Source organism: Triticum aestivum, chromosome 6B, assembly GCF_018294505.1.
Source record: "Triticum aestivum cultivar Chinese Spring chromosome 6B, IWGSC CS RefSeq v2.1, whole genome shotgun sequence".
Taxonomy (NCBI): Eukaryota; Viridiplantae; Streptophyta; class Magnoliopsida; order Poales; family Poaceae; genus Triticum; species Triticum aestivum.
The window spans coordinates 22,844,580-22,857,712 of NC_057810.1; the positions used below are offsets into that span (position 1 = coordinate 22,844,580).

The 13,133-nt window shown below is 47.1% G+C and overlaps 1 protein-coding gene across 1 annotated transcript; it reads left to right on the forward strand.

Annotated features, from left to right (window-relative positions):
- The first annotated feature begins 10,742 nt into the window (after positions 1-10,742).
- On the forward strand, positions 10,743-12,147 carry LOC123138657 (serine/arginine repetitive matrix protein 1). The gene is made up of 3 exons (XM_044558597.1): positions 10,743-10,783; positions 11,017-11,447; positions 11,530-12,147. The coding sequence occupies exons 1-3, from the start codon at positions 10,743-10,745 to the stop codon at positions 12,042-12,044; spliced, it is 987 nt and encodes a 328-aa protein (XP_044414532.1). The 3' UTR covers positions 12,045-12,147.
- The last annotated feature ends 986 nt before the right edge of the window (positions 12,148-13,133 follow it).

Consider the following 13,133-nt stretch of genomic DNA (forward strand, 5'->3'; position numbering starts at 1 on the left):
GTGTTGACTTCATTCCTGGCCTTAAGAAGATAGGTCTCCCTAAATCGCAGTATGAGGGGAGACTGACTGGAAAAGTCATGCTTGGAGGGGAGACAATAATATGCAGGGACGGATATTCTTGGTCTCAAGCACACTGCACAGTTCTACAGAACTCTACCTTGGTGACCCCTTATGTCGATGAACACAAGAACAGTCTGCGCTCCTGTAACGCCCCGGATCCGATGCGCCAGGTGTCCGCCAGTTATTCGTCATTGTTGCCATGTCATTTGCCTGCATGTTGCATTTTGCCATGTCATCATCTGCATTTCATCTACATGTTTTTCAAAACTTGCATCCGTTCGGGTTCCCCCGGTCCTCTCCGTTGTCCGTTCGGAGTCCAGACACACTCGCACGCGCCCGCGGCTCTTCAGAAATATTATTTTATAAGTGGCATTAAAATGTTCTCGGAATGGGTTGCAACTTGTCGTGCGGTCTTATTATAGCGTAGACAGACCGCCTGCCAAGTTTCGTCGCATTCGGGGTCCATTTGATAGCCCAACCTTTAAACCTACAACCGCAATATAGCCGGTATATACGTCGGACGTTTTCGGTTTCCGGAAACAGTTGCCGGGCTGCATTCCTCTTCTTTTCTCTGAGTCCAACCTCTCTTCTCAGCCCACCGAGGCCTACCAACCCCCCCCCCCCTCGCGATCAGATCCGTCGGATTACGATCGGAGGCTCCAAAACGCTCCGAAACCCCCCTCCTAACCCCTCAAACCCTAGCCCTACCTATAAATGGAAGCCTCCCTTCCATTTTTGGCAGCCAAGCCCCCTCCTCGAGCCCCGCGCCACCAAACTCCCTCCGTTTCCGCGCCCGGCCAGCCATCCACCGCCACTTGGCACCGTCCCAGTGGCCGCGCCGCCACCAGCGCCGCCGAAGCCGCCCTCCTCCTCCAACCCACGCACGCCACGTCACCCCGGCCTCCTCCCTCCGCCGTTGGCCCTCTAGGGCCCATATCCGGCCCGGCGCCGGGCCGAAACGGGCCCCGCCATCCCGCACGCCTCCCAGCTGCGCCCGAGCGCTCGCTCCCCGCCGCCTCGCGCCTCCCTCGTCGGATCGAGAAGGGCCCGATCTCCCTCGCCGCCAAGCTGGCCGGCAGGCCACCGGAGCGCGCTGCCGTCCCGCCGACCCTGCCGCCGACCACGGGATAGCCGCGTCGCCCCTGCTCCCTTCTTCTCCTTCCTTCTGATCTCTCTCCCTCGCTGATGCATCCGCGCGCCCGCCATTGCAGGTCGTCACCAGCTCCGTTCATCGTCGGGAACGGAACCCAGGGGCTAGATCCGCTCGGATCCGGCCGGATCTGCCCGTCCCCGCGCCGTCCCGACCTCCTCGCCGGCCCTCCCTGCAGGTTCCGCCGCCCCTTTCCATGGCCGCCTCCTCCCTGTGCGAGCGGGAGGAGGACGACGCTGTTGACCGGCCTGGGCCACGTGGGCCCCGACCCAGCGCGCCAGGCCCAGGCGCGCCTCTGCCCCGGCCCGCATCCCCATCCAACCAGCCCAGGTGGCCCAACATGAGCACCCCTCCTCTTTGCAGCACATGTGCGAATTATAGCTAAACCACGCCCGTCGTTTTTTTTTCCAGAAAATTGTTGTCCCCAGATCTGCACTAATTTTCATGCCATATTCATCGCATTGTATCTCTGCATCCGTAGCTCCGTTTCGTGCGTGTAATATGTCAAATTGTTCGTCTCAACGAGTACATCATTTCATTCCATTACATCATATTCATTTGAGCTCATCGTGATGCCTGAATCATTGTTGCAAGAGTGCTTCATGATGTTTTCTGCTGTCTGTTATCAGAACGTGCTCATTTGTCATTTTTGCCATGATTGATGTGTGCATCCTATGAGGTTGATGTCTACATGTGTTTTGAACTATGCCATGTCTTCTTTACAGTGGTGCCATCCATGTTTTTTTGTGATCAATGTGGTGACTAGCACAAGCATGCAAACTAGGCATCGTGATGTTGCTGATTTTAGTCCCTGTTCTGCTGTTATTTTGATGCCATGTAAACATGATGCTACAGAGAGATCCATGCATATTTTGAGATACTTTAGTAAGGGTATTTTGAACATATGGTTATGCTCTATCCATCCATGCCCTTGGTTGCAATTATGGAGTAGTCTACCATGTCATTTTCGTGCTCTACCTTTGCTTCAAAATGTTTCCTGGCAGATTGTTTACATGTTATTCAATTTTGCCAAGGTTGTTGTAGTTGATCCGTGCATGCTATGAACTTGTTCTTGCCTTGGATTGTTTCATAAACATGTCTTCTTGATGATGCTATGCTTATCTTGTCATGCAATGAGTTGTGGTGAGTGAATCGAGCTTGTTAAGTAGTGTACTTGATGTTGCTGTTTTGCTAGGCTGAATCTGTTATTTCGTGATGCTATGTAAATCTGTTGCTACTAATCATTCTATGCATAATCTGGAGATGTTCACTAAATATCTTTTGATCTACATGTCATGCTCTATCCATCCATGCCCCCGGTTGCATTTATAGCTTGTTGTAGCTTGTTCATATCTTGCTCCAAAGTTGCTTAATAATGTTGTTGTCAGCCTGTTAACATTAAGTCCAGTTGTTGCCATGTGTTTTGCTAGTGATCCATGTACCCTAGGACCTTGCTCTTGCCTTGCTTAGCTTCACAAATATGCCTTCTACTGTTGGTTGCCTTGCCATGCCATGTATTTCTCTGTAGTGAGTTGCACAAGCTCATTTACATGCCTTCATAATTCTGTCTGCCATGTATGAATCTATAATATAACTTGCCACGTTTACATGGGTGCCATCATATTTTCTGATCCTTTTTGGCTCATGGTCAATAAAGGACTTTTGATCTATGCAATTAGTAGGTTCATGCCATGCCTTTGTTTGCCATGATAAGTTCCTGTAACATGTAGTTTGATAGCTCTAAACATTGCAACCAGATGTTATTTTCTGCAAAGTCTGAATTGTTATTATTTGCAATCTTGCCATGTGTGCTTGAGCATGTTCTAGTGATTTCTGGAGATAGCTCAGTGTTCATGTTTTGTTATGCTTTACCTGTACATCATGTCCATGTCTTTTGTTTTCATGTTGTGGTACTGTAGAATGTTGTTTTGATGCTTGCAATATGCCTAGTTGCTGTTTTGGACAGCTTGTCCTTTAAACTTGTATAGCGTGTGTGTGTTGAACCGTTGCTCTGTTTTGGGTTTGCTCTATATGAAACTTGCTTGAATTTGCATGTAGCTTCATATTATCATGTTGTATCCTTGTTTTGAGGTGTTTGCTTGATGTTTGTATGCATTTTGCATCAATGCCATGTTTAACTTGTTTTGCTCATATCTTCTAGGCCGTAGCCCCGAACTAAGTGAACTTTATATGTAACTTGACTAGAATCTCGTGTAGATCATCTTGGTGCATCTTAACTTGCTGTTTAACAACTTGAACATAAGGTTTATTCAGATCTGGACCAATTTCGAAACTTGCATATGAGGACTTACCGGAATTGTTATATGTTGTTCCCGGCCTCATTTAAACTTGCCTTGATGTGTTGTTCTTGTTTGCATCATCTCTTGCCATGAGTAGCTTCATGTAGCCTTGTCATGCATCATGCTTGTTGTGCATCATGCGTTGTATATGTGTGGTTTGTTTACTATGTTGTGTGCTTCTTCTCGATAGTTCCTGTTTCGTTGCGATCGTGAGGATTCGTTCGTCTACGCTTGGTTCGTCTTCGTGGCTTCATCTTCTTCATGGACTCGTTCTTCTTCCTTGCGGGATTTCAGGCAAGATGACCATTTCCCTGGATCTCACTACTATCATTGATATGCTAGTTGCTTCGTTATATCGCTATGTTGCGTTACCTATCTTTTGCTCATCAAGCCTCCCAAATTGCCATGAACCTCTAACCTGTGACACCTTTCCTATGCAAACCGTTGTTTGGCTATGTTACCGCTTTGCTCAGCCCTCTTATAGCGTTGCTAGTTGCAGGTGAAGTTGAAGATTTCTCCATGGTGGACAGGATTTTGGTTGGGATATCACAATATCTCTCATATTATTAATGCATCTATATACTTGGTAAAGGGTGGAAGACTCGGCCTTTTGCCTGGTGTTTTGTTCCACTCTTGCCGCCCTAGTTTCCGTCATACCGGTGTTATGTTCCCGGATTTTGCGTTCCTTACGCGGTCGGGTGATTTATGGGACCCCCTTGACAGTTCGCTTTGAATAAAACTCCTCCAGCAAGGCCCAACCTTGGTTTTACCATTTGCCTCACCACCACCTACCCTTTCCCTTGGGTCGGCCAACCCAAGGGTCATCTTTATTTTAGCCCCCCCGGGCCAGCGCTTGTCTAAGTGTTGGTCCGAACCAGACAGACTACGGGGCCACCTCGAGGCAACTCGAGTTCTAGTTTTACTCGTAGGTTGACCCATCCGGTGTGCCCTGAGAACGAGATATGTGCAGCTCCTATCGGGATTTGTCGGCGCATCGGGCGGCTTTGCTGGTCTTGTTTTACCATTGTCGAAATGTCTTGTAAACCGGGATTCCGAGTCTGATCGGGTCTTCCTGGGAGAAGGTATATCCTTCGTTGATCGCGAGAGCTTGTCATGGGCTAAGTTGGGACACCCCTGCAGGGTATAATCTTTTGAAAACTGTGCCTGCGGTTATAGGCAGATGGGAATTTGTTAATGTCCGGTTGTAGATAACTTGACACCAGATCTGAATTAAAATGCATCAACCTGTCAGGAGGCGGGGTACAGGTAGACCCACAGTACGGAATGACAATAGTGGATCTGAACAATCTTGGATACACTCACAAACCGTTCGTCCTAGCAAATGATGTGGCACAGGTTATCTATGTGAAAGACATGTCTACCAAACCGAGAAAAAGAAAAAAAAATAAGGAAGCGAATACATCATACGATGAGCCAAAGCGCCACATAGTTCTTTCAGGAAAAAGGGACATCCTGGGAATGGAGGGAAAGACAGACATGTCCAAAGATTATGAAAAGTTTCATGAAATTTCTCCCTTCAAAGTCAAGGTTGACCCAAGCATCTTGATAAATGATGAAGATTATCCATGGTTACGGCGCAATAAGGAAAGGACACAAGCGAAGAAAAAGTGAAGACTTTTTCCACAACTATTATGATGATACCATGCCAACTTTCAACCTTTTTGTAGTTCATTTGAAATGCATGTTGTAACAGACAAGTTTCCGTATGAAATCCTGATACTTCGAAAGAGATTGTCCATTTTGTACACGAAGGGCATCCAGTTTTTGCTGTAACCCTCTCAACTTTCTTGCATATGCTATGTGGATGAAATGATGATACCATGTCAAAATAAAAGAGAGGCGCAATGCTCACCTGCACGTTGCTTAGCTTCAGGCCAATGTGCAGGTGAGCACTGCGCTTCTCCCTTCATCGTCTCTACACTCAGGGCTTATAAACCGCTGCAAGTGCCTCTCGCTTGGCGAGGTGGGACTAAAAAACAGCTGCAGAAAGAATCAACTAAAAAACTCTTTTACCGGTTCATGCCACAAACCGGTACTAAAAGGTGCTCGTGGGGCCCCAGCCTTAAAACCTATACCAAATAAAATGCCTTTGTAACAGCGTTAGAATTGGTACTAAAGGAATCAACTAAAAAGCTTTTATAAACCTCTAGCATTATTGAAACTAAAATTATATAGAATTTTGTTACAAACTTTAATAGCAAAAAGAATTATCATAAAAGAAAATAAATAAGTAATTAGAATTTTGTTCAAAACATTAAAAGCAAAAAGAATTATCATAAAAGAAAATAAATAAGTAATTAGAATTTTGTTACAAACTTTAATAGCAAAAAGAATCGTAAAGAAAATAAATAAGTAATTAGAAACAAAAAATATAGCAAAAAAACTGGAAAAAAAATAAAAAAAAAGTGCCACCTACAGGGCCACCACGGCCTGCATACGACTAGAAACCCATTACTAGGGCCAGGATGCAGGCCGTAGTAGGCCCAATAGGCCCACAAGCACAGAGAGTGAGTTTAGGCCCGTAAGCCTGCAGTAGAGAGGAGCTCAAAGTGGTAGGTTTCGCAAGACTTATAAACCACTCCGAGCCCCTCTCGGCTAGCGAGGTTGGACTAAACATAGCACCTTACTGTGCCAGCACACGACCTTTGGTCCCGGTTGGTGCCCCAATCAGGACTAAATGGGTGCATTGGTACCGGTTGGTGGCACCAACCGGGACCAATGCCTCTCTTTTGTCCCGGCTTGTGGCGCCAACCGGGACCAAAGGTCTCTGTTTCTCGCCCTTTGGGCTGCTGAAAAGAGGCCTTTGGTCCCGGTTGGTGCCACCAACCGGGACTAAAGGGGTGCATTGGTCCTATTTGGTGCCATGAACTGGGACCAATCCTCTGCCTATATAAGCAGCACTCGCGAAAATTTGGTTCAGTTTGTTCTTCCCCGCCGCCCGACGCCGCCAGGCTGCCCGTCCGTCTCCGCCTCGCCGTCGCCGTCGTCGCCCCACGCCGTCCCGCGCCGCCCCGACGCCGTCGCCGCCCCCCACCCCACGCCCCGCGCCCCGTGCCCCGCCCCGCGCCGTCCCGCCCCCCGCCCCGCGCCTCCCCGACGCCGTCGCCGCCCCCCTGCCCGTCGCCGCCCCGCCCCGGCCCGCGCCGCACCTCACCGTCGATCGTCGCCGCGCCGCCCCGCCCCGCGCCGCACCTCGCTGTCGCCCTCGCCGTCCACGTCGCCGTCACCGTCGCCGTCCCCGACACCATCGCCGTGAGCAAAAATTTTGCTAATTTAATTTGATGTTAGTAGTAGTTAATTTAGATGTGTAGTATAATTTAGATGTGTAGCTAATTGAGTTAGATTTTGTTAGATTTTTTTGTTAGATTTTTTTGTTGTTCATAGATTTTTTAGTTAGATGTGTAGTAATTTAGATGTGTAGTTCATATATTTTTCTGTTAGATTTTTTTTCATATTGTGTAATTAATTTGTTCATATTGTGTTAGATTTTCTTCTGTTAATAGATTTTTTTGGTGATATTGTTGTTGAATATGCATGTTTGTATGTTCATATATATGCAAAGATCGAATATGTCAAATTTTTATGATTTTTTTCTGTTCATAGAATTTTTATGATTTTTTTCTGTTGTAATTTTGTTCATAGAATTTTAATGATTTTTTTGTTCATAGTATTTTGTTTGTCAATTTATGTATATGTTCATATTGTGTATGTATAGAAAAATTGTGCATGATCAAAGTCATTTATGAATATGTTCATATTTAGAATAGAGAAAAAAGGAAAAAAATAAGAAGAGAAAGTGTTTAATATAATTAGTTAGACTAGAAAAATTGCCCGTGTGTTGCAACGGGAAAATAAAAATCGACGTGCTTTGTGGTAAAGCAAACATCAATTATCATTAATCAGGCTGCAGAGATAGAGGTTAAGTATGACGATGACAAAAATCATGATTCAATTAACAATAGGTCTCTTTGGGGCGCCAGATTAATTATTGTACTACCTCCAGACAATAAAAATGTTGTGCATGCAACACTTTCAAAGTAATTTTACCTAGATACAATTATTGATGTTCCTTCATAGCATTAATGTTTGGGGCAAAAGTGTGTATAAAGTGGTTGTCAAGCGAATAATCGCGAGTGGACATGCGGCCACGCGCGGCTGGAATCCACACCGCATGTCCTTGCGTGATTCGCGCAACTTTAGTACGCGTGATCCGTATAATGATTTCAAGCCCATGTAGTCATTCAGTATAGCCGCGCATTTTTTTCACCCGACATGCGCAGCAGATGACGTGGCATGCACCGTAACTCGCTATAATTAGCTCAGGAGCATTTAAAAGTTAGCTGGACTTTTATGAGAGCAAGACCCATCGAAGGAACAAACTCTTGCACGCAAACACACCAACATGGGTGGAACGGCCAGCGACCATATTAAAACATTAATTACTGGAAAATGGCAAACAAATTGCCTTGTTTCAAAGAAAAAACATTATTGATTTTACTTCCGGCAAAAGAGCGCAATGGCTTAGTTTATGTTCCCTCCTATATAACATTAGTTCCGCATAGAGCAGTGAAAGGAATTTAACCGATGCATTCGATAGTTTCGGTCTGACTGTTTTTTTTTCTAGTGGTGCAATCGAACTAAAACCATGACATATTTGGGTAGCCGATGAAACCGTGCCGCCCCCTATAGAATCAAATTGACATATAAATTTTGAGCATTTCCTGTGTTGGCATTTCCACACGTTGGGGTAAAAAAATTTATCAACTAAAATGAATGATCATTGCATGAAAAGTAGTTAGGTTTCCATCAGGTTCCTCTGCAGTAACTTTACGTGCAGTACTACCAATGACACATGGGGTCCAGACTACATGACAATGGCCATAAATGTGGCACAGTTACAGCAGAGGACCTGGCCCGTTTCCATCAAGATCAAACGTTTTCTACTTAAGTAGTGCGAGGGCTCAATTACATTCCCCAGCAACCAGATCAGTTATTCCATCGCCTGAGCTGTCACGGGGGCCTTGTATTCATACTAAGAATTGAATGACTCCTGGGCCATTGTTGTGGCGTATACCACGGCGTATTCGCGAAAGCTGGTGATTAACATGTCGCGTATTACAAACGGGCTATAAAGAGTAGTAATCATGATGCACAGACGGACGCCCAGGATTTCGGCACCGCGTGGCTGCATGTCTCAAAAATTCACGTCGGGTTGTCAAGTTCCTTCACACCACATCCAATACGCCCTCCTTAGAGCATCCACAGTGTGATGTTTTGCTGCCTCTAAGGCAGCCTCTAAAGCCATAGAGGCATACGCTATACATTGTGAGAACAGCCTCTAAACTAAATTTGCTTAGCGTCGACGCTATGCTTGGAGGCAGCCTCCAATTCTGTCCATGCAATAAAATAATTCACTGGCCCCACATGTCATAGAAAAAGAGTATGCATGTGTCATATCAAGAGGATGAAAAGGAGCTCCTTTAGTAATTAGTATATTATACCTAGTGGGGACACCTTAGAGGCTGGTAACATTTGCTATACACTACGGAATTTTGAGCTGACTCTAACAGCAGGACGTGGGTCCCAGCTTGGAGGCAAGCCAGCCTCCAGACGCCGTGGATGCCCTTAGGGACTTCAAGCATGGCATCCTTTTCCTGATCCGGAACAATAGTATTATTGAGATCAACTAAAGACTCTATTGTCATGACACGTATATACCTGTGTTTTGGCGTTGATGGTTCATTATGCACTTATATGAACCGGAATCAATTGCGTCGAGAGACTATTTATTTGATATTTACTTTACTGAATATGTAAGCATATATTTTTTTTGTTGTGCGTGCCCTACTTTGTGTATATATGGTAGGCCAACTCCAACGGGCAACCCCAAACAGAAGTCTATTTTATTCGGAATTTGTCATTTGGTTTGGGTAAAGGAGCACCGTTAGGCCTCTTTGCAGACCCGTTGGCAGTGCGTCCAACGTCGACGATGCATTTGGTCCGTTCGGCCGGGCCAACGGCCAAATGTAGACAATTTTTATTCCCAATAATATAGTTTCAAAACTGAATAAAAACACTCATTGCATATAATTTACAGCCAAATAAATTGCATAGTGTCATAATAGTAAATAATTTAAATTTTAGATATACAAAGATAGCAACCAAATTCGATTTGTGTCCGTTTCACTTCAAACGGACGCGGCCGGGTGAAATGGGTCGCTCATTGAATTTGGCCTTAGTTCAACTTTATCTAATCCTAATCCATAAACAGAGTAAAATTGAACCTTAAAACAAAAGTAATTCTGCATGCTAACACACGTCATGATGGACTCGGAGACTTTAATCGTCAACATGCACTAGCTAGCTCCCTCGCAAAAAAATAAAATAAAATAAATAAAAACATGCGCTAGCTAGCTGTCACACATCGGCTTGTCTAGAAGAAACCAGACTCCAGGTGTCCTATAGAGGTTGCTTGGATAGGTGGTTTGTAGAAAATCCGTTCTATATAAACTAAGAAAACGGCCTAACAACCTAAAACCACGTTTGGCTAGCCTAACTAATCTGTGGATTTGGAAAACCGAATTTTCTATAACCGAGAATTTCGCGTTTGTGGAGAAACGACTATTAGTCGTTTTTGTAAAAACTCGATTTGCGTATCCTCGTTCGTCTCTGTTGCCGATCCCAGCGGGCCCGTTCATGAGCGAAGAGAAGCTACCGAGGCTGGTGGTTGCCACGTCCTTGAATACATATCTCCGGCCTGCTCGAGGGTCAGTGAGACAACGGCGGCTGTGATCAGCTCACCGGTGAGTCGTACCACGTGGTTGTACGTCCTCGTCTGGCCGCCGCGCCACGGCTGACGCGTCCTCCGTGTCGTCCGTCCTGGTCGTCGTCACCGCCGCCGAGGTCAGCTCGTTGAGCGTTCGCGGCGAGCCGTCGGCACGTGACAACAAAGCAGGAGGAGCCATATATGCCTGCAGCTTGGCGTCGACCAAAGGGTTTGCACCCGTGGGCACAAAGGTTTTCTCGTCCTTAACCCCAACGGCGAGGGTACATAGCCACAGACAGGGGTGCCATGGCCATGAATGCCTACGTGCATGCAGCGTGAACGACCAAGAGGAAGGTGGATCCGAGGAGGCTTTTGCCATGAATCCTCTTGTGTCTCTCGCGTACGTGTACGTTTCGTACATTTCACAGCCGGCAGATGCTTGCCCATGGTAGCAACTTTCTACGTGTGCGTGTACGCGGCCGTCCGGTGAGATCAACTACCCAGTTCCATTACCTGCGTTCCATTGACGGAAAGTCGAGAACAAGAAAATCACCGGAGAATAGGGAACTGGACAAACCCACTTTTCAACCCAAACATGGTCTTATGTAAACTGACTATTAACAAAGAAGTTAGTAAAACTGGTTTTCCTAAAAATCAGGTAAAAACTCGTTTTATATAAACTCAATGCTAATATTTATATTATCCAAACAACCATATAGAGTCTGTCGTCGCAACCTTATCTCCTCATTCTCTCGTTACAGAACAACCCAACTCCCCCGAGGACACGCCGCTGCTGCCGCCGGGATTCTCTCCTCCACGCATCTCCCGCACACCCGCACCACCTCCGCACGCCAGCGGATTCCGCGCTCCACCGACGGCCGCCAGCGCTCCAGCTTCGACAGCCACTATCGGCCCTTTTCTGGTTTTTCAGATCAGATTGGCTCCGTCACTCCTCCCGCTCTCCTCCCGCTCGAGGCCGCCGTCGTAGCTCGAGCACCGCCGTCGCTGCACCCCCCTTCCCCTCCAAATCAGACACGGGTCGGTCTCGCGCGCGAGTACGGCGCCGCCCACGGCCCGCGGCCCCTGAGCAACATGTCAACGCCCACGGCCCACCGCGCTGTCGAGCGTCTCCGGCAAAGTCGCACCGTCGGTGAGCCCTCCCCCTCCACCATCTCTCTTCTCTCCCCCGCGCATCTTTTCTCTAAGATCTCTCTCTGTCTTCTATTTTTCAGCAGATAGAGAGGACCATTGCCGCCTGACGCCCGAGCGCCGCCGGCGTCCAGACCCCTCCACGCCATCCCCATCTCGCCGAAGACCTGCATCAAGTCTCCCATCCAGCGCCCGCGCCACTCTTCGGCCCCCGCCCCGCAGCTCTACACCCCGAGTGCTTCAGTCGCCTCGCGACCCGCCGGTGTCCAGACCCCCTCCACGCCATCCCCATCTCGCGGAACACCTGCACAAAGTCCCGTCGAGCGCCCTCGCCACCCATCGCCCTCGCCCCGCTGCTCTGCTATTCGAGCGCTTCAACCGCCTCGTGCCCGAAGCAGAGGAGAGGAGCTCCCTGCCACGAGCCTCTCCAGCGCCGGCAGCGCTTCAGTCGCCTCGTGCCCGAAGCAGAGGTGAGGAGCTCCCCCTACCACGAGCCTCTCCAGCGCCGGCAAACCAGCAGGGCACCCCTTCCTTGGCTCCTGCGGCGTGGACGCTGGCGGCAAGCTGCGGCCCCGGCGGTGGGAACGCAAATGGATAGTGGCGATGGTGCCCGGTGGTGAAGTTTAATAAAGGATCGCGGGTAGAATTGTAACTAACGCAGGGGTGTTTTTATGAATATGAAGCATTTTTTCAGATACCCACTTAAAACAGGAATGCGGGTTGAATAACTAAAATAGTAGGGGTTTTTCTGCAAAAACACCGATGACGTACGACCAGAAGCACTCGGTGCTTTATTAGTAGGTAGAGATAGAGAAAAATAATAGAACTAAACTAGTTTATTTTTAGTAAGTACTACTTTATTTTATTTATAGTACGTGCTTCATATATATATAGTTGAACTAGCTAGTTGATTTAATAAACTACTTTATTTTACTATATATAGAAGTAGTTTGTTTTTAGTAAGTACTACTTTATTTATTTATAGTAAGTGCTTAGTAGTTCAACTAGTTGATTTAATTAATAATACTACTTTATTTAACTATATATAGAAGTACTTCCCGCATCAACGTCGACGATGCCTATCCCGCATCCTCCTCGGCGGTGGAGGCCTGCTTAATCAGGACCATGTTCGGGACTGGGCTCCGCCGGGCTGGTATTGGGAGGTGCTACCTTCTGGGGGACGTAGGTTGGTGAGGAGGCAGCCCGTTGTTGACCCGATCCTTGTTTGGTGGCAGTCGCGTGAACCAGTGACGGTGCCAAGACTTCCGGACACCGCGGAGATGGTACGTCACCGTGTCAGCGAGGAGGACGAGCACGTCCGTCGCTACATGGTTGCATTGGAGGGCAGGTTCAACAATACCTGGCAGGTTCTTCAGGGATCTCACTGGAGCTATGATCCTGTGATGGTTCTTTATTTTTGGGTGTCCACCGCCCGCGACGATACCCGTCGGGCGCTACGGTTCTAGCTGTATTAGCGATGTTATATGTATGATAGTATTCGAGGAGTATTAATGATGATATTCGACGATGTACGGACATAAGAGATGATGTAGTTTTGGTTATAATTGAATGCATGCTAATGTGAATACTACTTTATTTTACGATTTGGTTTTGCTTATTGAATGCTCATATTGGAAAAGTATTCCTACTTTGAATGCTAAAATTGAATAGCACTCTATGCAGAAAT